Here is a 27,147-nt window from a genome sequence, read left to right on the forward strand (position 1 = left end):
TTCGTTCGCAAGTGCTCGCTGCCGTTGGCTGGTCACCTTCGCTAATAACATGCCTAGCATTTGGATTCTGTGGCGCAGCCAGGGGAGGGGCTCGCACTTGACCGGGGTGGGGGGTCGAGTGCGACCGCACGCAGATGTTCTCGCACGTCCTTTTATACCAGGTATTATACACCAGATATAAAACCAGGCACTCCGAATATACGAAGGAGGGGGGGGGGGGGGAGCACGTACCCGGTGCGCCCTCCTGAAATTTGCTCTTCTCCGGACAATTCTAGCGCAATTTTTTTTTTCTTTTTAGTCAACGGGGCTCAGGGGCCAAATTCACAAAGTTCTTCGTCCGTAAGTGCTGTTAGCCATTGGCCAGCCGCCTGCGCTAATAATACGTCTGACATCACGATCGGCTGGCCCAGTGCTGGAAGTTTGTCGGTATCTTTGACGTCTTTCTTTGACCGATACAGAAATAAACCGAGTAGAGTAAAATGAGTGGGCCCTTTAAAGTGTGGAGTAATTGAATGGATGACATATAGTGACAATCTTGCATTTCTCCACAAACGGGATGTCCGTCGCCGCAATTGCAGCACCACTAAATCCAAAGCAAAGGAGAAGCTTTTTCTTTCCTTCTTTCTCTGACTCTGTCATTCCCATTCTCACGTGCAGGGTGGGGATGGGGATGGCGCTTTGCTGGCCGATGAAGTGGCGCTTTCATTCATTTATTCATAATCGCCAGCATGCTAATAAGAATTAATTAATGTTATGTAAAGAGAGTAACACTAATATAACGATGATAGAGCGTCATTTCGTGTTCGGAATGTGAAGGAGAGAGAGAGAGAGGATACAGAGTATTTCACGCGCTTATACTGGGTGGATATACTGGGTGGATACCCTGTGCGACTTCCCCTTTAGCTCGTCTTCTGCTAGACGCGCCTGAGCAACAGAGCTGTCTACGACTGGTATACTAAGCGCACGACAGCACTGGTGTCTTGTAACTAGAGCGAGAGACAAAGGATTGTGTAACGAGGTACGTCCTGACATTGTTGGCTATACATCTATAAGAAACAATGGGTGACGTACATCCGTTTCTACGCGGACGAGAAACCACAGCTTCAGCTCAGAGTTGTCTGTTTCATTGTTTCGCAAGTGCGGCATTCTCTCTCTCTTCACCCGAAAGACGGTTTATGCTTTTCCTTTTCTGGCGGAGCGAACCCCTTCGCCCTATCATTCACGACGGCCACTCTTATCAGTGTTTTCTGTTTTACGCGATTTATTTGCTCTTTTTTTTTCTTTCTGTATGAGGTCTGCCGCTTAAGTTCCTGCAGTGAGTCAGCAAAGCAACTTGGAGAAAGTGTAGTGGCGCCGCTCTCTCCACTCGAATAGTCCCTCGTACGAGCCGGACCGTTATTGTATGGCAAGGCATAATTTTGTGCGTGCACTTTTTATGCAAGCCATTCTTAGCCGTCGTCGAAATGGAGATCGATGAACAGACGGAACAAAGGATCAATATCGAATTTCTCGTTATTTTCTTCTAATATTTTGAGATTCTGTATTTTTGTACTCCACATCTATTGCTAGATAACTTCTTGACAGGAGGTCCCCATGCAGCCTTCTGCTCGTGACCTCCTTCTGTTAAGTTATCTATTTATTTTTTTCTATTCGTGAAATAAAAACTATTTATTTATTTATTTATTTATTTATTTATTTATTTATTTATTTATTTATTGTGAAATTTGGCAAGAATGGTTCAGGAATTCATCAAACGTTGCAAGAGGCCTATGGAAAGGATGCCCTAAAGGAAAGCAGTTGATGACTCCAACGACGACGCGAGGTCAGGACGCCCCTCTACCTTGTGCGAAGATCAAAGCATAGATCGTATGCGTTCTCTTGTACTCAGTCACCGCTGAATGAGCGTTACGATGATATTAGAAACACTTGGTTTGGAAAAGTCGTCCACTGCCCGAACTGCTGATTCCTGAGCAAAGGTTGCGACGAAAAGAATGTCGCATTGATCACAATACTTCACACGACGGGGATGAATTCTTGCAAAGCGTCGTCACCAGCGACGAATCTTGGATTTACAGATCTAACATCGAGCTGAAGTGGCAGAGCAAGAAGTGCAAAAATAAACATGTGCCATAACAAAAAAAAACAAAAAATGGGCAGAAACCATCGAAGACGATTGTCAATGTAAGCGAATAGCCAGAGCGAGCGAACGAAGGAGCGACCAACGTTACTAGACTAGTAACGTTGGGAGTCTAGTAACGTTGGGCTAGTCTAGTAACGTTGGGAGCGACAGGCTACTCCCTACATCCCCCGCTTCCTGTCCCTCCCCGCAACTCGATTGCCGGAGAGCAGACGCCCTTTGCCTCGGCACCTCCTCGCGGCTTCCCTCGCCGCAATCCCGACAACCGCCAACTACGAAAACAGGCGAAAGGGGCAAAGAAAGCTATTTGCCTTAAAAAGCGCAGAAGAGCAAAGCGATGCTCAAAGATATGATCGTGTTTTTTTACTGCCATGAAATTATGCGCTACGAATTTGTACCTGAAGGTCAAACTGCCATTGCAGCTTGTGTCCTACGTGAAAGTCCTGAAGCGACTCAAAGATCGTGTGCGCCGCGTGCGAACAAATTTGTCAAACGAAGGGCGCTGGATTCTGCACTACGATGATGTCTCTGCGCACTTTGCATTGATAGTGCACGAGTTTTTGACACACAGTTCCATAGCGGTGCTGGAAAAACCTCCCGACTCGTTGGATTTAGCCCCCCTGCGACTTTTTTTGTCTCCCCCCCCCCCCCCCCAATTGCAAACTGGTGCTCTGTAAACATTTTGAGGATGTGAATCAGTATATTGGGTCCAATGGCTATTATTTTGAAGATGACAACATTGACGCATGGGAAAGTTTGTGAAATGAATTTCATTTTAACTTACTGCGCGATCTTTTGGGACTGACCTAATATATGTGCGATATATGAAGTCATCGTAACACTCTGTATAGTTTATGTGGTTCTATTTCTTACACGGGTTGCTATAATTTAATGAAAAAAATCTTGAGCCATTCCGCTCTGTGAAGGTGGATGACCAGCGAAGCTGTGTAGCACACGACAAAGAGCTGCAACACAGAATCTTGGAACACATTTACGAACACATTTATCGTCTTGATCGGTGGTCATTGTGACGAAAGGTACGCGCACACATTTATTTATATACATCCGCGTTCATTCGTGTTATGCACCCGTTATATGCATTCGTGTTTCCATTTCGCCATATGTTGAGGCAAAGAATTTGAGACCGAAATCACCGCACCGACTGGCAGTGGGCCAGTGCCGTCAGCGCCTTGGCAGAGGGAGGGTCAGTATGGGAACGCTGGCATGATGAGCGGCAACAAAGTCAGCTGTGGAAGAAGACAACGAACGCGCGAGCAGTGGCACGCGCCATTGCTGATGATTCTTGCTCACACAGATATGTTGACGGACACGAAAAATGCACGGAACCCTATAGTCACGAACAGGTTCGCTATGAAAAGCAAATAAATGGCAGTGTCCAGGCAACGCTGCACAGGATATACGAGTAGAAAACGGCTTAATTCGCGAGAACTTGTATAAGCCTTCGTTAAGCCGTGATGCATGTAGCGTTATAGTAGGGGGCACATTTCGTTCCACGAGAGAAGAGGCCGGTCTTTTAGTCAGCAGCGTGTTAATCGTCGCAAGGGGGGGGGGGGGGGGGATCCTGCGCCCATCCGTGTACATCGGATTTGCGCCCCTTCCCAGTCCTCTCCGCACGCACATATTATATCAATTTGTATTGCAATTTTTCTCTATACTTTAACAGGATGAAAACGGGCCCGACTAGCGTTCCTCCTTTAATGCTACAGCATTATATGTCCCATCACGCGAAAATCTGCCGTCGCCGGTGTCGTGACCGAGCGATGGCACCAAAAATGGGCGACGGCGCAACGAGTAAAAGCACATCAGAAATGATCGGATTGACGTCAAATTCCGCAGTTCCTATAATTTGGCACGTGCCGGTCTGGGTGGCAATAGAACTCGGGCCTCCACGGTGAGACGAGCACTCTTGTGTGCCTATAGCACTATATGTGCCAATGTGTGCCTATAGTGCGTGTGTCATTGCACACGTCACGTCGCAGTCATGTGACTGACTAAAGGTGCAGCCTATTTCACCAAAGGGACAAAAATGCTTTCGCATTCCCACACGTAAGCAGTCTTGTCTCTGCCGTTTTTGTTTTTGTTTTCTTCTTTATTCCGAGGGGGGGGGGGGGGGGAGGCAAGTCGCACTGCGACCGATACGAGGACGATACGAGGGGAAGGGAAACAGTTATCATCTCTGCCAATGCCTCCGCCCCGTTGTCGGACTAAACGCCGCACGCAACAGCCACGTCACATTAAGGGAGGAGCTTTGCGCCAATCCTCACTCTCTTGCATGCGTAATCATGCGAACGACAATTAAAATTTGGAGTCGGATATCTCGGTGCACAGACATGCTAGAATTCTTCCAAGTGAAACTGTGTAGAAACACGACTGCCTCTAACTTTTGAATATAAACATACACACTTACTGCAGTGAATAAAAAGTCATAATTATTCAATTTTAGTTAATTGGGCTGCTGTCAGCGATAATTATCATCTCACTCTGTGTCCCTCTAGCCACATAACTTATTTGCTCAGGTGGTCTTCGCGTGCCTCCCATTACCTAATTTTAAGAAAACCATAAAGCTTAATTTTGAACGCCCGGTAGGTACGCACACACATTCACGTATCACCTCTGTTATTAAATGTGTCCGTCACGTAAGACAATGAATGGCTCATAGCCCCTTAAGCAATGAATCATGCTCCCGTCAACGCGGCCTGCCCATTAGGACGACAGAAGTGAAATTCTACGTTGGAATGATGAGCGGCAACGGAGCACACATTCGCGGGGGAAGCACCGCGTTAACGTTGCCGCTTCTCGATGTCCCTCGCGGTAGCGATCGTAGTGAGGCTGTTATCGAAGCACAATGTGTCACAGACGTTGCAGGTATAGAGCCGAAATGACAATCAAGGAGGTATCTTTGGAACCTAGCGTTCGCACCTTTCAACTGGTCCACGTTGACCCTTTTCCCTTCATTGCCGCAGAAAGTTGTCCGCAAGATAACAGCAGCACTCACGCGCAGGAAAGTCTGCGAGGGCTTACAAAGAAAGCTTCGTTTAAAAAATGAAAAAGGAACGTGAATGTGCTTGAGCGACGCCGAGGCGACGTGACAAAGGGGGTGTGACTTGACTGCCGGTTGTGGCACAGAAGAGCAGCCGGTCGTTAGCTTTCCATATCGCAGCGTCGCGCTGCCTGCCGTGACACTTGCGCGCGCGCGCCGCCCGTCACCCTCGCGCGCGAGGTCCTTGATCCCGCGCCAGCCGTATGCGCGCGACAAACCCCACCACGGAGCCGGGCGCGTATTTACGCGCGCCTGGATCAACGTCCGCGCCACGCACCTTTCTCGGTATTCGCCGCCGTGCACGTCGACCCCGTTGCGCCGACCGCAGCTTTCACACACGGACACGCCCGTTTATATTGGAATGTATACGTATCTGTCTTCCGTTACCCGACTCGGCTTTCTTTCCTGTATATTGTTCTTATATATATATATATATATATTAAATAACCGCATCCAGATGTTGTAGTGGCATGTAATCTGCATTCGAGGCACTTCGCGATCAGCGCCGACCCGTCGCGTGCGACGCCTGTATGTACACGTCGTGTTCGTCAGCCAGAGTGCATGCGCGCCGGGGCGCTTCCTTCTCGCCTTCTCTTTTTCTTTTTATCTCCCCCCCCCCTCAGTACGAGATATCCCGAGCTGTCGACAGAACCCCGATAGGCTGAAGGTCTGCCTTCTTTAGTTCAAGTTCGTTCTACCACAGTTTGAACGATCCGCCGCAGTATAGCTCAGCGGCTACAATTAAGTTCTTCTGCTGAACACTATACGGTATAGTATAGTCCACGGATTCCATCCCACCAAGGGCAGGCGAATTCTAATTGCGGATAAAAGAAGAAAGGAAAGGAAATAAACATCCGGTGTACTCGAGATTTATGCGCAACGTAAAAAGACTTCGGTGGTGAAAATTAATGTACAGCCCTTGTGAACCCTGGTGTAGCCTTAAGCCCATTCGCTCAGTCAATGCAATTTCGGGATTGATTGCCTGGAGGTTTGCGTTACGCGATGCGTTTGCGCCTGGTGCCGTATATTTTACGATGCCTTCCCTCCTATATAATAGGCGTGCGCACAAGGGATGGACAAGGGCCTGTCAAGGGCCTCAGAACCCCCCAGGCCTTCTTGGGAAGAGGTGGGGCGGAGTCAAAGCCAGTGCACATTCGTTATTTCCATGTCCCGTATGATCGCCTTCGATGTTGCCTTTATTGAGCAGGCCATGGTCAAAGCATACTTAGTAGACAGCGCAACATATATCTTGCGCTGTCTACCAGGTATGCTTCGATCATTCAGCTTTGGTAAAAAGAAGACAGGCTTTTGCATTAAAGGGCCCCTCACCAGGTTTGGCCATTTTAAACAGACAAGTCCACATGGCGCAGCAAGATAATTTGGCACCCTTTATATATATCTCTGCGCACGCCGCACTGTGCCTCCGATCCCGCGTATTCCTCATATCGGTCCCACCGAGTAGCTGATCTCGGTGAAAGCGCGGGCTCAGCTTCGAGCGAGCCAGTTACGAAGGGTAAATAAGATGAAAAACCAAAGAAAAATATCGTTACGAAATGCCTAGATTTTGCATGCGCAGCGTTCTATGTAGGCAGTGCCCTTTACCCGCGTTTGCTCGTCTCCTTTTATCTACTTTCATTTTTTTATTCGTCTTTTGCGCGCAGTAAATGTTAATACGAACGAATGAATTCCGGGGTCTTACGTGCCAAAACCACTATTTGACTATGAGGCACGACGTAGTGCGGGACTCCGGATTAATCTCGTCCAGCTGGGCATCTTTAACGTGCCTCCAACGTACGGGACACGGGCGGTCTTTTTTTTTTTGCATTTTGCCCTCATCGAAATGCGGGCGCCGCGGCCGGGATTCGATCCCGCGACCTCGTGCTTAGCAGCGCAACACCATAGCCGCTAAGCCACCACGGTGGGTGCACTCGATCTGGAATCCACTGGTAGCAGGCTACCACGTGAACTGCATTTTGCGACGGGTGTTGGGCAACGAGCCTTCAAGGCCGGCGCAACAGCGCGCATTACATAGCTGAGCATTCTCGCCTCTGCTTCCCAGCGCTTATATATGAAGAGATCACCAGGATATTCTCTAGGTATGCGTGGAGCGCGTACACGTTATCAAGGAGGTTTTATGAAGATGCGTTGATAGGTAGTTTACAGTACACATTAGGCCATTTCCTGCTGCATAACTTTTTTTAGCCTGATTGTGCGTAAAAATATATGTGGCTGCAACTTACAGTTCACTCACCCTTCCCCTGAAAATAAAGAAAATAAGAAATTAAGAAGGCGACGAAATCTTAGTGTAAACAGATCGCGCTTAAAGACAGTGATATGTATTTGCATATTGAAAAGCATGTTGGTCATTTCTTGTTGATTTTCTAAATGAGCAACTGTGTTTCATCGCGCAGTTTTAAGTCCACCTGTCCGTCTAATGCATGCAAAAGCGTGGAATTGCGTTGTCTACGAGAGACGACTTTTAAGACGTCTGGTATAAAATGATGACACAAGAAGAGCAAGTAAGAAAGAAAAACATATGTTTGCCTTGGTTCAGTATATAGATGAATATATATTAGTCGGAAGTAGGTGGTCATTCCGCCTACATACGTTCTTTCATGTTTTGCCAAAAGGTAAAACAGACACAGAGTATGGTTATTGCTTTCAAATACCAGCTATAGGTCGCTCAATTGAAAGTACCTTGGGAAGAATATGCTGAAAAAAAAAATAACATTGTAGCCCGCATACTTCTGGCGTACAACTGAGTCGTAAGTGTGCCGTTGTTTTCTCTGTTTCCGAATTGACAAGCACAAACTTACTTTTCTTTATTTTTGTACGTTCGCAGGCGGGACGATCAAGTGCTGGGAGTGCAACTCTCACTTCGATCCACGGTGCGCCGACCCGTTCGATAACAGGTCGCTTCCAATCGGCGAGTGCGCTGCCCGGTCTTTGCAGAGCTACCCGAAACTCAAGGCCTCCATGTGCCGCAAGATTCGACAGAAAGGTATTACAAGTGCCCTTTTTATAAGCTGCTTAACTGCGAAGTATGGTGTGCATAGTGGATTAGCGCCAGGGCACAAGAGACGAGAGAGAGAGGCGAGAAAGGAAAGGCGGAGAGGTCAACCAGACGCGAGTCGGTTTTCCTGCCCTGCAGTGGGGAAATGGGGGTTAAGAGGAAGCTCCTAGCTCGGGGCCAACTCCCTATTTCCCCATTCATATAGTTGTAAAACGCGGCAATGCGTTTGTGAGACAACCCCTGGACCGATTTGAATGAAATTTGTCGCATTCGAAAAAATAACATTAAACTCTAGTGACTGTAGGAAGCATGATTTCGATTTAGGGCCTGGATCTTTCTTTTTTCAAAAAATTTACGAAATATCGATGTGTTTGAAGAAAAATTTTAAATTATGGGGTTTTACGTGCCCAAACCATTTTCTGATTATGAGGCACGCCGTAGTGGAGGACTCCGAAAATTTCGACCGCCTGGGGTTCTTTAACGTGCACCTAAATCTAAGTACACGGGTGTTTTCGCATTTCGCCCCCGTCGAAATGCGGCCGCCGATTTGACGAAAATAGGAAGTGCGAAGTTTATGAATCCGTGCTTTGCACCAAAAACAGACATCGCAGTTCTGTAAGCCGCATCCGTTAAAGCATGCAAAGCGGACAAATTTTGTATATGAATATACAACTTACGTGTATTTGTTACAATGCTTAGCAGGCTTTACGCAAAAATCTTATTCACGTATCAGCGGTATATTTCGGAGAAGTGTATACATCAATTGTGTCTGCTTTAGACGTATTATTAGGTGCAGTTTAGAGAATTGTGATATCGTTTTTCATTGCTGAGCTAGAGATTTGTAAACTTCGTAGTTCCGTTTCATTCTTTTTTTTTCCTTCTAAATGTTGCGGTTTCGAACAATTTTTATAAAGATTTGCCGTCCCAAATAAAAAATCTGTTTTCTACAGTCGCTTGATTTAAACTTGTTTTCTTTTTTAACTGTAACAAACTTGATGAAATTCGGTGCAGTGGTCGCCGAGAGAAACGATTTCACCGTTCCCATGCGTTTAGATAGGAGCCCTTGAGCTTTCTCTTAAAGGGATGAAACGAGATGAGTGAGGGAGGACAGCGAGGCTGTCGCTTCATCCGGAGGTGCGCATCGTCGCCCACAGTTGGCCACTGACGTCTCTAGACTTCGGGAATTCCAGCAGTTCTCGTGTCGCTTTCTAGGCTTGAGAGTCGTGGTATTCGTCATGGAGCTGCACCGCATGCGGAACGTATGCGAGTTCCGTGCCGATATAAATGACCACTTCGCTGTGCACGTTGAAGATCTGATGTATTCGTAGCCAGATAGCGTAATGGAGCATGATGGATTAGGTCGGAAGCGCTGGACATCCAACTGAAAGCTTATATACTCCACGCAATTTCAAGCTTTGCACATATTTGCATGTCTGCGCAAGTTGCGACGCGTAATAAGATGAGAGCGTCAAGTGGCTCGTTGCAACGGCTCATACCCCATTAAGGCGGCGTCTAGTCGAATGGTACAGAAATTATCATCAGCAGCAATGGCTCATATACCCCCTTAAGCAAGCAGAAATGCAATGTCTCGTACATTCATTGAAACCACCTATACAACACCCAAAACAGCATACGTTTCAATGAAAAACAAGCTCAAAACAAGCATCCGAATCATCAATAAAGCATTGCATACTCCCCTCGGAAGTATACGCTACGTCCGAGAAAGCTCGCTCAGGGAGGAACGAGGTGCTACGTGCGAAGCGGCGGGAGTGGAGTCAGGCGTTCAACCGCGAGTGCTGCTTTCCTCCGCTGAGAGCATGCAACGTAAAATCGTAGAGAAACGTGCTTGGCGCCAGTCTGTCCCCGCTACGCGAGCTCGCGATGCCGCAGGCGAAAACGAGCCGAAGAAGCCGAACTGCGAAAGCAGCAACGCGACGATGCGAGCGGGCAACGTAGAGATGAGGCCGGAGCTCGCAGACAACAGCTTGCCACACGTCTACTTCACACTGCGGCTCATTATGTCTTGCAAGATGTCTCAGTCCTCCGATCGTATAACTTTGTGCATTACCCAGTGGGCAGCAGGCTTCACGTGTGACAGGAGTGTAACATGCTACCGAACTTTTAAAAAATTGCATTTGGATAGCTGATCAGTATTCCGGGTATACAGTTTACCCTTAGAACTCTTGTAACGTATACGCTGTAATAGGCTGCATGTAGGTGACTCCGCACGCAGCCACCGCCTCAGCTCCGAATTAAATGTATTCGCGATTCAGCCTTGTACAATGGCGCGCATATTTTCTTAAATTAACAAATTGAAAAGGTGTCACCCACCCGACATTGGTGCACGAAGCCCAAACGAAACCCATATAGGTTTCGGAGAAATAAAGCTTCGCAGTTGCAAAATTTGTCCCGGTCCGGTGATTAAAAAGAAAAAAGAAAGAAAGAAAAAAGAAATAAAGAGAGAAAAAGAAAAAAAGACGCGTGCTTACTGCCTGACGTCGACAGTATCCACGACTCAGATGGATAGCGCGAAGCAGAGTCTTTGGTCTCGAGCCTGCATGCACAGTTTGAAGAACGCATGCTTGTCTGAACAAAATATAAATAAGTACAAGGTACGAACAATTAAAAAAACTAATAATTAAAGGCACAGTAAATCAGCCCGGTGTACTCGTATTTGGACAGATAATGACGGAGAAAATTGAAGTTTCGGCACCAAATGCGCTTTCAAAGAGCCACCGGCCACCGAAATCCTTCGCTGAAGAGTACTAACAAACTTATTGTTTGCCTCCAGCAGGCAATGAAAAAATGTTGAATGCTTACGAGTACCGTGATGATGGTGGTGATGGTGACGATGATGATAGTGAGCAGCATGTGCCGGATTCCAAATTAGCAGACGACCTCGGGAACGCTGTAATTGAGCACGCCGCGGCGAGGCAGAAGCGTCGTCGCATAACCTGTACGAAACAGCCAAGTCGTAGCGCTTGCGCGTTATTAAACTAGAAATATTTTAATTTTGTCATACTTCGTCACTCATTAAACAATCCTGACGTTTATCTTAGGAAACTTGAGCTCCATTATTAAAACGAAACGTACGCCGAATAATATGTACTGCATGAGAGTGCCTGTGAACAATGGCAAAAGCAAAGTCGCTGTACACTCTAAAGACAATGCATTGCTTGTCAGTCTCCGCTGTTCCAGGTTTGCTGATGCTTGTGTGCTGCGTCTGAACGTAAATCATCGTTAATATTGGACCTCAAAGTGCACATATATGTATCCCACAAAAGTCGTGTGCTCAGGGCAAGCTTTAAAGCAAAATGAGTGATATCCCCATTCCTTCCCGGTGTCGTGTCCGCGGGATTATTACGAATACTAAGTTCACAGGTTGGCATGATAGTAGTCACCGCAGTCTGTCGCAGCTAAAGCGCAGTATACTCACGTTTAATTCAGTGTTGCTGTGCCAGCCTCAGGAACCCGCCTGAGCGCCACGGCAAGTCATTCATGGTATACTTATTGCCCGGCAGGTGCGATGCTTGTTTCTTGACGGTCATGTCTGCTTGGTGCGCAGTGAACGGCAATTGGCGGTTCATCCGGAGCTGCGCCTTCCTGGGCGAGCCCGGCGAAGGCACCTACGACGAGAACTATTGCCTCATGCGGACTGGCACCTACGACGTATTCGTGGAGACCTGCACCTGCAAAAGCAAGGACGGCTGCAACACAGCCTCGCAACAGAGCGGACCGCTTTTACTCTTGGCGCTCGGAGCAGCTGCGGCCACTGGGGTGGTGTTGGGCGCCCTCCGCAATTGACCACTGCGCTCGGCGTACGCTATGCCACTATGCGCGTGGGCTACTCGGACTTGTGGTCTGCCTAAGGCTCACACGTGCGTGCACCTTCTGGGACATTTTGCCATGCTGACGCTGGTGGTACTAGTGGAGCTAAAGCTGACAGCAACGCCGCCTGGTGGTCACTTTTTGTCGCCGTTCCACCTGCTCCGGATGCGAGGTCCTGACATCGAGTTGTCGGCTGGTCAGCAAAAAGAAGACATCGCTGTTTGCTGTTCGCTTCTTGCGCACGGAGCTTACTCTGTACTGTGGCGATAGTGTTTGCTGCGATTGGGACACAAGAGTGGTAAAGCCTGGGCCCGGAAGGTGACTCGAGTCACCTTTCGGACGCACGCCTCACCACTCAGCAGGATCCTGCTGAAGGCGAGTCTAGTTCAGGCTGGTTGTGAAATGCCCGTCCAACTTGCTTGTGGGAGAATCCCTGGCAAGAGTGCGCAGGCAACAGCAGCGTACCCCGCCGATCGTGTACTTAGCTCGTGCGAACGTTAGCGCGCATACCACGGGGCACTTGGTTACGACGCTAAAGAGTCGGACGCCAAAAACGACAGACTCCTGTGGGAGCCAAGGTGGTCGATATGTAACAACGCCGTCCACTGATCATTAGCAGATTAAAGGAGGAGGAGGAGGAGGAAATAAAAAGAGAAGGCAGGGATGTTAACCAGAAATGCATTATCAGGTTAAAGAAGTATGGAGCAGGAAGGGGTTCCACCCTGCAGCAACGTTTTCCATTGCAGCTAGCTCTTTCGGGAGGTCACAGTACCGGAAACGTCGGTACTTTTGAGAAGGATAGCACGGCGGTCGGCCAGTATAGCCGTGTTCTGGAATGACCACAACATATAGGCAGAGGTAGTGGCTTGCCCTTTAGGTCAATAGGTAAAACCTGTCGACCAAAGTACGTTAAGGATGACGGATTAAAAAGAAAAAAGCCTATAGAGGTTGCAGTTTGGTCTTACCGGGCGTACAAATGTATTTACCCCATGCGATGAGTTCCCGGACAAGCTGTGGGCTGCAGTTGCTCTGCATACAACATGTGCTCCACGACGGAGCAGCTAAAACGAGGAGGCTTAGAGGGGATCTAGCTGAAATAAAACAATCTGGTCTATATAAAAAACAGTTTGCGAGGGTACTGTGAACAAAAAAAAATATTAGTAAAAGAATCAGAGGAACCGAGGGGCTCCATATTTTAGTAGTAACCACATGAAGCCAGCATTTGGTTTCATGTGGGACAGGAGTCCCACACGAATTAAATTCGTCGTAGACTTAGTATTGCAAGCTGCTTTACTTGCAGAAGGAGTGGGGAGGGAGAAGTTATTGTCGTGTCACCGTTTGTTCTGTGTTCTTCAGCAGAGCGCAGAACGCTGAATTAAATATAGTACCGCAGGTTTCTGCCGCTACACGTCGCACGCCGTTGGGCGCGACTATACAAGCACTTGCATTCATATTTCCGGTGCGTTACCGTACGGCGTCGTTATCCTTGATAGACGCACAGAGGTGATCCTTTGCGTCAATCTCGCAACTCACTTGATCTGCCTGCACTATACACAGGAAACCTTGCAGTGCCTTAAGTAATTGTGATCGCCTTTAAGCCAACTGCAGTGACATTGTTCGCAGCGGATAACCATCATCGTTTCTCTTCGACACCACTGAGCCTCAGGCATATAACGTTCGCTCTTTTTCAGTGCGCGAGGTTGTCGCGTCTACAGGTGTCTCACAAGAATCTCGTGCGTGGCGGCATACCGGTATAAACTGCCTTCCATGATCGAATCTATGGCTTGCCGTCGCTGTAAGTCGTGTGGTACCAGCACCATTGAACTGCAATGAGGTTTTGTTTCGTATTTACTAAACGTGAACGAGCAACCTTCGCCAAAGTCATTCGATTCAAGAAAACCCGAAGGTGAACGGGTGAACTTGCTAATGAGCTGAGTCGTAAAATGCGCTAAAAAGTCAGTATTTTTTTTATCCCTCCGTCTTTCTCTCTTTGTACGCGACTTATCGACCTGGTGAGGACACGCACGGCATGGCGAATTCGGCGCCAGTAACGTTTATGAAGAAACGACACGGACGACAATGGGACAATTTTTTACTCCAAGTTACAATGTCTAGAACCCCAATCTTATGCATTCCGACTACTCGATGTACTGCATAACACATTCTTTAAAGGTACGGTTTTCTTGTATCTTCTCGGAAAAGAGCTAAACGTGCAATAAGGTCAGGTTGTGGCTTGCCGGAAAGATGGAGAAAATGCGTGTCTTTGAGAAACTCTGAATGTCACACCCTATTTTATTATTTATTACTTTTTCTCTTCTTTTTGGCGCACTATATACCTGTACCCGCGAAAATATTTTATGTAAGCCGCTGGCGTCTGAGCGCTGTCTTGGATATATTATACGTATCCTTTTTTTTTTTCACAAGACAGCCGCAATCATTAAATAGAAGATGACGTTCGTGATATCGAATGAACAACGTTCAGCTCACGTTACCGTCTCTCGAGACTGCGCATATGTTTCCGCTCAGCGTTCACAATCCTGATGAACTCCGTGCGGAAGTTGTGAGCTGCCTGCAGTGGCATACTTCGTACAAAGCGGTGCGCTGCACAAACGGAGCCCGAAAAGTAACGCGCAGAGCAGCGTGGAACTCGGGCAGGGACCAGAGTCGCGCGACTTTCATGTTGAAGCGCGATCATTTTGTTAACTCGTTGTCTACTACCTTACACAACCGGCTTGTGCGGGTGAACATTCCGTCCATACTGTAACACCCCTGAATAATCCAAGTGCCACAAATCACCGAGGTAACCAGATCACTTCTTCTCATGCTGTACTTCTTTAGTTACCGTGTTTTACTGAGAATGGAGTGTGCGTATACGTGGATCGCGAAAGGGTCGTGTGAATGCTCGTGCGATTAACCAGTGCATTTTTAGACGGATCTTTTTTTTGTGTGTGTGTGTACAAACGAAATATATGAATATTCATGGCCTCCATATGCAAACATGTTTCCTATTCACCATGTGAATGCGTAGAGTGAATGAAGGGTCGTACGCTGCGGGAATTTTATCCCATTTTTGCCCTCTTATATCCTCCATATTTTTGTACCTCGTATGCGGGTGCAGCGACGCGAGTTCGTTGCATGATCACGTGGGGTGCAACCACTTTGGCTCGGTGCTGATGTTGAGAAAGAAAACCAAGGAAGAGACACTTCATCGGCTGTCTCTCTCTCCTTCTATATTTACTTTCCTATATTGAAGTACAATACAAGAAAGTGCCAGAGCCTCGCATAGCTGACAGGAAGGTGGCCGATTTGCAAAACTCTGGTTATATTTATCGCATGTTGGAGTAATGCCTTTCAGTTACGCTCAGATTTATAGGATTATACATATACAGAAAAAAAATTAAGTTAGGCTGTATTATAGGCGCTTTCGCTGCATTTCTGAAATGGCGAATAGACCACGTTTATTGAGAAAAAAAGGCATTCGGGTTGGAAGGGGTGTGCGCTATAGAAGATGACGTAAAAGTGAGGGGGGCTTTGTGTCGACGCCACCTTCGCGTTCTCGCGATGGCTTGCTGTGGCGTCACAGATTACGATCAACAACCAGCCGAGGCTGGTCAGTGACCTGTTGTTTAAAAAAGAATTACGTTGCAACGCAAACGGAAGCTTTAACACGACTGTTCCGCCTTTCCTGCAGTAAGTGGACTCGCACCCGACGAAATGCCACGAAATATGTGGCGTTGTACGACGTCGTCAGTAATGCCGCTCTTTGACTATGAGCCAAACTTTATGAATTCGGCCTTGCGAATTGCTCCGCTAGTAATTCTTCATTCCCTCCCCCCTCCCCCCCCCAAAACAAGCGGCTAGAGACTACCAAGTAGGTATTGTACCAGACCGATCTGGTGTAATATTCGCCTTTAGCTTTCTTTTGTAATTTGTGCTTACCGGCCGCGCTTGCCCTGCACACAACTATCGCTTTGTTTTTTTAATCACTACTGTTGAAACCGGCTGAACAAGTGTATTCTGTGTCGTCTTAGAAAGATCCTCTGTGTGTTTCAGGGGCTGTGCGGTGGCCCCGTCACAAGTACGGTAGAATACGTTGTTTCTTTAACAATGTGCTTTACGTTCTTGTATAGCTGCGCGATCACATAGTTTCCCCGACCTGTAACCATTACTTTGTTGCCTCGCCCACGCGAAGTTCAGTCCGCAAGTCGATAATGTGCAGCTCCCATTGTCTTTGTCTTGTACTGCAAGCTATTCCAATGGCTTCATTATCTTGTTCTTCTTCTTTTTTAACACTTTAAGCAATCTTCTTCCTCCCTCCTCCATCATCACACTTCTTTGAATTTGTGCGCAAGAGGAAGCGTTGTAATGATAGAAAGTTATAGCTGACCGTCGGCTTACGGTACGTTCCGCTCCCGTTTGAACCGCAGAGGCAGGCACTGCGGAGATATTTGGCGTTTTTAATAAGCGCATCTCGCAGAGGCGCGGGCGACGTGCGGTCAATCTGGCTACAAAAACGATGAAGAACACGAGTAAACGCACAGTCGCGCTACAACAACAACAACACTCGCAAACGGCTCGGCTGAGTGGCGAAGGTAGACTTTTGCCTTCCGCTGCCGGCGATAATGAGCGTACGTGCACTGGCGTATTGTCTGGTCGGCTGTGCGCAAATTGCTAGGATACACGGATCTGAGCGGAGCGAACTGTAAACAAAAACGCTAAGCTAAAACTCTCAAATGCGCGTGTTTCGAGTATATATGCTGTCAATTTCAGTTCCCGGCAACGCACGCAAGATTATAATTTGGTGGTCCTCGTGGGTCTGTACTTTGCACCGGAGCTTCCTACGTATCATCCGGAGACGTCTCTCTGTGTTCCATAAGAAAGAAAGAAAAAAAGTCATTCATTGCCACTCGTGTGGCCCCGCACGATGCTCAAGCCGTGGCGACAAATAAACACTTTCAAGACCACTGTGGATTTCCGTGTCTATTATTTCGCCTACAGTTCTAAACGTAGCTCCGTTACAAACGCACGGAGCAGTCATCCGGCACGTGTTCGTTCTTTACTGACGGCAAACATACTGCAATATAAGCTATACCTCAGAGCTGGCTATCCCTATAATCATTTAACAAACCAACGCCATCCCCGCAAAAGAAAAAAAAACGATAGGAGGGGGGGGGGATATTACCAATGCAAGCTTACCACACGCATCAGTCACGATCATACTAACACTAAGGAAATGAAACAAACAAACAAGCTAAAAGAGGAATCGCGTGGTGACGCATGTAAGAGACAGTAAGTTTCTTGCTGCCTAAAGCTACTTTTGAATATTGCTTGAACTGAGATTAACTTTCGCATCTGCAGGAAATGCTTCATCGATTTTATAAAGAGGCTTGTATATATAGTATGTATAGTACGTACTACCATTTAAAAGGCACCTGCACACAAGTTATTTGTAGAGGCTTTTCCGCATAAAGAAACGTATTGTGGGGAAGATAAAGGAAAGGAAATGCAGGGAGGTCAAACAAACGAGCGTCCGGTTCGTTGCCCTGCACTGGGGGTAAGGAAAAGGGGAATAGAGAGAGGACGCACTGAGTGCAACCTGCAGAACTGTGGCATAATTCAGGCGGCTCAGCTTGCGCTAGAAAGAGAGAGGTAATACACGTTTAATTAGTGGCTCCAATGCCTGGGCCATGACTATTTAGCCTTCTTCATCAAGAATGCCCTCGCGTTCGAAGCGCCCTCGATCGAAGCTGAGGTCACCGCGCCTGACGCGAAGAAGAGTGGAACGCGCCCAAACGCACTCATGACGTTTCTGCTTGAAGCGCGAAGTTCGCCGCCGCGTTCTTGCCGGTCCAGAAACACCATCACTTTCTTTTTGTTTTTCTTTTCTGTCTTGTTGTTGTTGTTAGCTGTGTTTAAAGCGACGCTTGTTCTCCTCTCTGACATATTTTGCCACAAAACGACGCGCTTTAAAACAAGCTTTAAGGTTAAAAGTATATATATATATATATATATATATATATATATATATGCTCCGTTGCTTAGTTCACGTACGAAAGAAACCGAAATAGAAATTTTCCACGGCAGGTTGTTTGCCTGACGAGTGCCACATTCCAAACACCAATAGAGCCACACCAACACGAAAACGCAAGGAAACGCGGATGTGTGATTCCAGAAGAAAACAATTAAATACACAAACACAACGTCTTAAAACACCAAAGGCGCCGTAATCTTATTAAATTTAATAGTTTTTTTTTATTCTTCCAGAAACTCAACTAGCGCGCGTGGTACAGCACTGCGTTGAAATGTTTCCTATAATGATATGCTGCAGCCTCCTCTCTATAGAGAGCATGTACATCTTGGCAGGAAACCCTCTTGCGGTGAGTGAATAATGTTTTCTTAGAGTGTTAGAAGAAGAAGAAGAAGACGCCGTTCATGAGACTTGTTTTCTTTCCGCTGTGTGTGTGTAATCTTCTAATCTGCATAGTAGCTACACTGGCGAGTGGACGACTGCAGTTCTGACATTGGCAGTATACGGGCGTCGCTAGATTTCGGATGCCATGGCTTCGTCCCCTGTGCCCTGCGAACGAGGATTCTGCTGCAAGAGGCATCTATTCTGCGCGGAGAGAGCGCTTACTGAGCGATCGTGTATAAATGCTTATCTTACTTATTTATTGGCGCTAATTACCTTCCAGTCAACCCGAGACATATATATGTGTCCCACTATAGCTCCTCAGTGAACGGTATCTGTCAGGCGCATGACTATACACTGAAACTGGAGTACGTTAACATTACATAAGCGTTCTTTCTGGCCATAGTTATGGCACGAACTGACGAAAAATATCGGGACGATATTCTCTCCGGCTCGCATTGTGCGCATTTAACCGGTTGCCAAATATGGGCGGCGGGGTCTTCGGCGGCACTCTGATAAGGTAGGTGGGGCTCTTCCAAGGCCAGAAAGTTTGGGAACCCCTGCATTAGACCATGGACTGCCGAGAGACCCAAGTTGGCGGGAAAACGGTTAGAGACGCAGAACTCTAGAAGTGCGTGAAGTTTCCAAATAATGATAATCGCATCAAAACTATGCGGATCCCACGCGCTGTGAGAATCAGTGTTGTGCGAAACATTTTGCTGGTAGCTGGCTGTCCAGCATCGTTTGGGGTTCCGGAAAGGTTCCGCAAAGCGTCACCGGGTGTAATTCATGTCATGCCATGCATATCCTGATATACATCCAGTTATAGAAACGACCACGACGGCATTACGACCACGAGCCCAAGCCTGGTGGCCCGAATGTCAAGTCATGCGGATCGTCATATATATATCCATTCAAAATAACGACCAAGACGACATCACGAGCGCGTCATGCATGTCGTTCATGCCGTGACATTTTTGACGTGCATCACGACTACAAACACAACCCTAGTGGCCCAAGCTATAGTAGACAACTTGGGTCACCGGCTGGATCGGGCTAGGTAGACTCAAAGTACCTAAAGTAGCCAATTAATAATAATAATAATAATAATAATAATAATAATAATAATAATAATAATAATAATAATAATGTGCAGAAACCTTCGACGATGATATCAATGTAAGTGAATAGCAGAATGCTTCTAGAAAGCTATTCACTTTATAGACCTTTTCAGACGCTAGGTACACACTTGCGTGCATCGTGAACTCGCGCCTTTTTATCCGAACGTGCTAGAGGAATGATGCGCTCGAAAGCGTGTACATGTTGCAGTGAGAATACTTAGGTAGCGCTTGTTGCTTCATTGCGCAATTCCGCCGAGCACAGAGCCGTTAATCAGCGCGCCTGTAGCGGTAGTATAGGGTGCTGTACATATAAGTCGATTTGTCATATGTGTGTGCGGTCTCCAGCGGCGCGAGCGCCAGCGTAGAAGGCGGCAGCCATCCTTCTCGACTGCAGCCGCAACAGGGGGGAGAGAACGGCGAGAGAAAGAGGAGGGCTGTCCTTCCCGAGCGCTCTCGCCACAGCATGTAAACCCTTATCTAAACCGGAACCTTCAAACGCTCTCGCAGGGACGGCAAGTGCGTCTCCATGAGCTGGCGTTCGGCAACGAACGCGCCCCGCAGCATCGTTTTGCGAGAGCACGTGCCCTTTTTGTGTGGGCGCCAAGTCCGACCACTGTCGATAACCCCCAAAAAAGGCGATAAAGCCAAAGAACGCTATTCGTTTAAAAACGAAAGATGGTCGGCCGCAAGGAACCGGCTCGCGTGGCCGTTCCATTGGCGGCGAAGGTAACATGACGAAAGTCGGGGGCGGTAAGGTCATATATATATATATATATATATATATATATATATATATATATATATATATATATATATATATATATATATATATGTGTGTGTGTGTGTGTGTGTGTGTGTGGTGTGGTCTGGTGTTTGGTGCCTGGTGCCTGGTGTGGTCTTGTGCGGACGCTGTCCTCTCGGTGAGCGCATATTCCCTCCATCTTTTAAAAAAGTTCAATAATTCCAAGCATTTGTCTCGCAAACCATACTTAGTTCAAGGGGATTTTCCACGTCTCAGTAATTTCTCTCGTCGTATTCGAGCGCTGATTGCCCTGTTATCGGTTGTTCACGAAACTTTCTCTCAAGTCTCGAAATATTTTAAGGCAGTTTGTCGTGTGCGTATCGTGACCACGCACGCTTATATCTCCTTCCGTTTCTCTACCGCGGGTGCGCTTTAAAACCACGGCGCTGCGGAGGCGAAGTCTTTAGTTTGCGCAGAGCAGAAGCTATCCACAACTGTCGACGAGGCAATACAGTCCAGACGGCCAGACCACGTATATCTTAGAGAGGGATTATAGAATGCAGCTGCGCAGCGGTCTTCGTCTGTCTTGACAGAGCCATCTGTGTATACTTGTAGGTGATTCGGGTAAGTCGTGTTCAGGTGTTCCAGGACTAATGACTTGGCTTCTGCAGATCGGCATATATAGATATCTTCACTGGTGTTCGATGGTTTAGTACTCTTGGGAGGCTACTCATGGCAATGTTAAATAATAAGGGAGATTAAACACTCCCCTGTGGCACGCCGCGAAATATACGTATTTCATCGCTCAAAGTGTCGTCAAGACGAACTCTGATGCGACGATCATTGAGGAACGTATGTATGAAGTGCAAGAGATGACCCATGACGCCTATAACGTGTAACTGGCTGATGATGGCTCTTTCAGACACGTAGTCGTAAGCCTTAGAAACATCCATGAAAACAGCAAGTGTCGACAGGCCATCCGCACTGTAATGTTCTATGTGGCTTAGCAGGTCCAACACATTGTCTTGAGCGCTTGGACGCTGCCGAAACCCAGTCATGCACGATGGTAGTTTTCGACCCTGCTCGACATAACAAGTGAGTCTTGTGCACGCCATCTACTCCTTTAGCTTCGCTGCACAGGAGGTCAGCGATACCGGTTTGTATGAGTCCAGAGCTGCAGGATTCTTTCCAGGCTTCAGAACCGATACCACCCATGCTACCTTCCATAAATGTGGGATATCCCCACTGGCCCACACTTGGTTAAAAAATTCCAGCAAATCACGTCGTCTTTCAATCGGTAGGTTAGTCAGCATCTGATTGCTGATAAGGTCAGGCCCCACCGCACAGCGACGTCGGAGGCTGCTCATAGCTAGTTCCAACTCTCTTAGTGTGAAAGGAGCATCCATTAGAGACGACGATAGCGGCGGAGGCGGGTTGGTTGTGCCGGCGGACCTGCCATAAGAGTATATTTCAGCAAAGGCATTCGTAAGACAAGCGAGCGTCTTGCCTAACTTCAATGATAGGGCTTCAAATGGCTTGTTTGGTCGAAAGTTTCCAGCAAGGTTATAAACGACCCACCATGTCCTTGGAACTGGTGTGAAGGCCGATAGGCTTGCACAAAATGATGCCCAATGATCTCTTCTTAGTTTCCTTGTATAACGTCGAATCACTGCGTTAATCCTGTTATATATAGTCTACATTGGTGGGTCGCCCTTCGTCCTCATCAGCCTCCGTTCCGCTCTTCTACGGGCAGCGCATCGATTTTTGAGCTTTAGATCCGGAGCGGGGAAGTGGTCGAGTAGCTTCAGCTCAGCGGTAGCCAATCTCTTGCTACGTAGCATATCCGCGAACAGGTCCAGGTGATTCGCTTAGGCCGTCCCTGTACGTATCCCAATGCGTCACAGGACAGGATCTTCGGCCGTTGGTTCTATATCCAGCAATGTTAACGAAGACAGGAAAATGATCACTGCCCATTCTATCTTTGCTAGTCGTTGACGATGCGAGGATGTCCGTTGAATGTAACGTCAAGTCAATGACACTGTAAGAGGCCGGTGGTCGAAAAAACGTTGGCTGTTTGTCATTTGCCACGCACAGCTCCCTCGGTGTTTAAAGAACTAACAATTTGCTTTCCACGTGCATCAATCGCCTTGTCGTCCCAGAGAGTGTGGTGCGCGTTAAAGTCCCCAAATATAATCCTCAGAGCTGGGCAGCGGCTGCAGAGGTCTCTTATAATTTCTCCCATCGAGACCTTCAGGCGAGAGCTCACATATACAGAGGCCAGGCTGAGGCTTCGGTTTCCCAGCCGCACTTGTACAGCAGTGACTTCCAAATCACTGCTGCAAAGGTCTTGAACTGGTAGAACGTAATGTGGTATTTCACGTCTGACATATAGCATGGCGCTTCCGTTCGGAGACGTCGGAATACTTTGGTTTCCATGTGCGACATAACCAGCAATTGATCTGGAACTTGGAAGACCAGCCTCGGACAGAGCCAATATTGGCACAGGCATGTTGCGTAAGAAAAGCGACAGTTCAGGTAAATGGCACGCAAGACCCGCGCAGCTCCATTGCATAATAAGTGGCACCTGTGAACGAGATAGTGAACATTGTGTCCTGACCGCATCCATATTGCTAGGTGCTTTAAGAAGAGGCAGAGCTTAGAATCACTGACTCGAGAGCCAGGACTATTTCGAGCATGTCCTTCATCGAGCTCGCCGGAATCTCCTCTATGTGTGATCGCAAGGCCTTGAAGAGAGCACGTAGCACCTGCTGACAGTCCTCCTGTTGATTTTTCCCATCGCAACGCGATTCGGGTCGCTGCAGTGCAGACACATAACTTTGCTGTTCCGGTTGTTCAGCAGTCTTCTCGTCTACGGGGCCTCTGTTCATTGATTTGACTGCTTTAGCCGATCCGCTGTGCGATGGCACCACTGTGTCCTGGATTCCTGGACAAGGCTTCAGGCTTGGAAAATCAGTTTCACTCTTTAGCCTCCATTTGATTTCGTCTGACCCTCTGCGACTCTCCGTCTTTTTCTTCGTTGTATTTTTCTCATCCTTTCCTGTTGGCCCCAAGATAAACGTTTTCTTTCGCTTTATTGCCACTGCCAGCGTAGGGCACTTGCTATAACTATCTGGATGACCACCACTACAGTTTGCACATAGAAAGTTCTCGCAGCACGCGCGTGTTTTGAAATAATGCGGTCCTCCACATCCCTTACACCGCTGCTCACCACGGCAGTACTTGGCCACATGTCCATAGCGCTGACACTTGAAGCACCGAGGTGGTGTCTCAACGTAGTCAATGGTCTCGTGTCTTGTGAAGCCCAAGTTGATCTTCTCTGGACGGTCTGTATTTGGAGCGAACGTAAGAACCACGGAGCTGGTTCACCTGGACTCCCAATAGGATTCGGAAATTTGAACGCGTCGCGTGACTCTCCTTGCATGGTAAACACCTTGTGGCTTTAAGTATACCAACAGTTCCTCGTCAGTGTACCACTTCGGTACTCCTCTAATAATGCATGTGTTTTGCAGGTATCAACTGGGCACTCGTGCTGAGATTGCAGTCCCTGAGATTGACTTGCAGCTGAGAAGGGAATTCACATGCTCATCTGTCTGTACATATAGAAGCAGGGTTCCCTGAGCAGTAAATCGGCTCCTAACTGGCGATGCGCCAAGAAGCTTTTCAATTTCCGTAGACTGAACAATGGGATTTCCTTTTTTCAGGTCGGCTCCTTCTGTGGCAGAGGTAATAATCACTGGGATTCCGACGGTCCTCTTCTTGCGGTGACGCACAAGCCTGAAGCCTTCATCGTCCAGATATGTGATGTCAGCTATGTCACAATCATCAATAAGCGTAGACTCGTCCGTTTCTGTAGCCTTATATCGCTTACAGTCACGGTTGCTCTCAGGGTCAGTCGGTGACCTCTGGCCCGGTGTCAGGTCAGGCGTAGTCATGACGGAGCTCTCGCCGCTACCAGATCGGACTCTTCTGCAGGCTCCTATCGAAGTGACGGGAGGCGAAGGCCCCCCCGGCCTCCGGTAGGGAAGGTATCTTGGCGAGTCGTCCGACGTCTTCGACAAATCTATTTGACAAAACGTCGAAAAAATGCAAAAACACTAGGGAGCAAGACAGCAGTGCGACTGTGTCGAACCAAACTTCTTCCTCCACCTGTTACTCTTGTTTCGCTCGCTTCCTTCCGAAAGCTACACATTTCCAAGAAACCTGTTACTCTTGTTTCTTGGGAATGTGTAGCTTTCGGAAGGAAGCGAGCGAAGGCCGGATGAAACTAATGGTATCTTCGACTGGTCGCCTGTATGCCCCGAAGCAGAGTCGGGTAGACCGGCCGTTTCCCGAGCTCAAAGGTAACGGACAAGCGCGCAAGCCGAACGTGCGACTCGCTCTCGGAGGAGAAAATTGCTGATGCGAAACCACGTGACTACTGCCAACGTCCGATGTTTCGCCTATCTAAAGCTCCCGGCGCTGCCGGAAAAACCGGCGGACGTGCCGGCGGGACGAACGTTCGTCGAAACGCCAGCATGCAGTGGCCTAGTTTGCCAAGGTTACGGTGGGCCGTCGCCAACAGCAGCGACGCGGCGCTGCGATGACGTTTCAATCTCGATGACTGCTCCGACGACAGGGCTCGGAGCGCCTCAGAGCGCTCCAAGATAGAGGAGAAAAAAAAATTATGGGGTTTTACGTGCCAAAACCACTTTCTGATTATGAGGCACGCCGTAGTGGAGGACTCCGGAAGTTTCGACCACCTGGGGATCTTTAACGTGCACCTAAATCCAAGTACACGGGTGTTTTCGCATTTCGCCCCCATCGAAATGCGGCCGCCATGGCCGGGATTCGATCCCGCGACCTCGTGCTCAGCAGCCCAACACCATAGCCACTGAGCAACCACGGCGGGTAAGATAGAGGAGAGCAATCGAGAAGAACCAGCCGAACGCAGGGCGCGCACCCTCTTTCAACCAGCCGAAGACAACGAGACAACGCCGCTCGTCAGAGCGCTCAGGAACGACCAGCCGAAGATAGCATTAGTTGTCCACTCGGTTTGCTCCACGGTGAACTCCCGCCACCAAGCAAGTGCGTGCTGCCTATCTCACTGAAGTTTACTCATCTTACAGTTTGCTCAACTGGCCCGACGTCGCAGGCGTTTAGATAAGAAAATATTACTTTGGCTGTGTGGTCATATCGGAAGATTTGCAATGACTCTATGCGTATACTGAGAGTCTACCCTCTTTTTAAACTTGTGGGGCACGCATTTAGCTTCAGCATTCGAAACAATTTACCTGGGGAACGGTCTGTAGACGATGGTGATGACTGGGAAGACTTGATGCAATCAGGCCGTAGTCGTTGTCCATCGGCGATATCTATGGCGGTCCAAGTTCCGGCATGACTCCTGCGAATATCACAAGATTTAAGTTGTTTCTATTGGCTGCTATTTAAAAAGCAGTTTTATTCGGCAAACCATACCACCAGAGCACGTCTCTTGTGTAATACGGCTGCGTTACTTAGACGGAGACTCAAGATAGGTACCTACCGCTAACACGAATCATTATTATTATTATTATTATTATTATTATTATTATTATTATTATTATTATTATTATTATTATTATTATTATTTGTTTTGAACACATATATGCAATTAACAGGAAAGGGAAAGCGAGGAGCAGGCTGGCAACTGCCACCGGAAGGCGCACAACGCCTGCCTACTCTTCAGAAGGGAGGTGACAGCAACACAGAAATTGAAGATAGGAAGGAGGGGAAGAAAGAGGAAAGGAAAAGCATTAGGACAAATCTAAAAAATAAAGTAGAGCACAGTACAGATCACACACAGTAGGGCCGATCCCTGAAGGTCACGCTACTACGGAATGTTCAATAAAATAGTTTCGACGCTACAAACGTGAACTTAAGTTAGTTAACTCTATAAAAGTAAGTAGAGCGCGATAAGGCTGATCACGTTTAGACGCACAACCACTGGGGTACAAACATTCGTCGAGTGTCGTACACCGCAGGATAAGGAGATGGTAGTCTCTTACTAGCGACATGCTCTGCGCACTAAAAGCGGGACACTCAATATAAGATGCAGAAGTATCTGGACGGACTGAAAAAACTTTAATGGGAAAAGGACCTGCGAGGTTGCCAGCCCGGGCTCAGGCCACCCGGGCATTATGTGCGGTGAGGCATAGCCTTTCCACCGCTGCCCGGGCCCGCTGGATAGCCCATAATTGGTCGTGTAGTTCCGAGCTAGTCAGGGCGCTTAGCCATCGCTCCCCGAGAAAGTCCGGTTCTATCTTGTCCTCCACATATACTGATCTGATCTGTGTGCACTTCCATAAGATGTGTGCCATGTCTGCGTGTTCGTGTTTGCAGAGCTTGCAGCTCGCGTCTATTGTCTTGAATTTATTCTGTTTAAGTGTACTTGGTTTCGGAACGTTCTGGTTTGCAACCTTCTCCAATCTGTTTCTTGAGATCTGTCTAGTTGTTTGTGGGGTTGTGGGTATGCTTCTCTTTGTTTCATGTAGTGTGTCAGTATGTCGTGGTACGTGACCAGTCTGTCCCTGTCGTCTTTTATAGCTTCTTCGTCATCGTCGCCTCCTCCGTCTTCTCCATCGCCTCCGCCGCAGTCCTTCCCCCTTCCCCGGGGGTTGCGGGGTGTTGGGCCAAGTTCTCTAGAGCGTGTTGGTTAGGCCGTCACTGTCCGTGCCGCGGTGGGTTAGTTTTCGCGCGGCTCGGTGGGCCTTCTCGTTGAGGTTGGGAGGGGTATTCATGGTAACTTCTCCTATATGTGCCGGGATCAATTTGAGGTATTTGGGTGTAATTTTGCCGTT

General features: G+C 47.9%; 1 protein-coding gene and 1 long non-coding RNA gene across 2 annotated transcripts in view; one reads left to right on the forward strand and one right to left on the reverse strand.

Annotated features, from left to right (window-relative positions):
* Positions 1-15,875, forward strand: part of LOC135901071 (UPAR/Ly6 domain-containing protein crok-like) — a 29,509-nt gene extending 13,634 nt beyond the window's left edge. Inside the window, exons 2-3 of the mRNA XM_065430746.1 lie at positions 8,041-8,199; positions 11,777-15,875. Coding sequence (XP_065286818.1) covers positions 8,041-8,199; positions 11,777-12,015 — 398 coding nt within the window. The 3' untranslated portion in view covers positions 12,016-15,875. The remainder of the gene's footprint in view (positions 1-8,040; positions 8,200-11,776) is intronic.
* LOC135901074 (uncharacterized) overlaps positions 10,988-27,147 on the reverse strand; it is a 264,555-nt gene continuing 248,395 nt past the window's right edge. The window contains exons 3-4 of the long non-coding RNA XR_010564014.1: positions 25,603-25,712; positions 10,988-11,165 (exon numbers count right to left, since the gene is read on the reverse strand). This is a non-coding gene — a long non-coding RNA (uncharacterized lncRNA). The remainder of the gene's footprint in view (positions 11,166-25,602; positions 25,713-27,147) is intronic.

This window comes from Dermacentor albipictus, chromosome 1 (genome assembly GCF_038994185.2).
Source record: "Dermacentor albipictus isolate Rhodes 1998 colony chromosome 1, USDA_Dalb.pri_finalv2, whole genome shotgun sequence".
Classification (NCBI taxonomy): Eukaryota; Metazoa; Arthropoda; class Arachnida; order Ixodida; family Ixodidae; genus Dermacentor; species Dermacentor albipictus.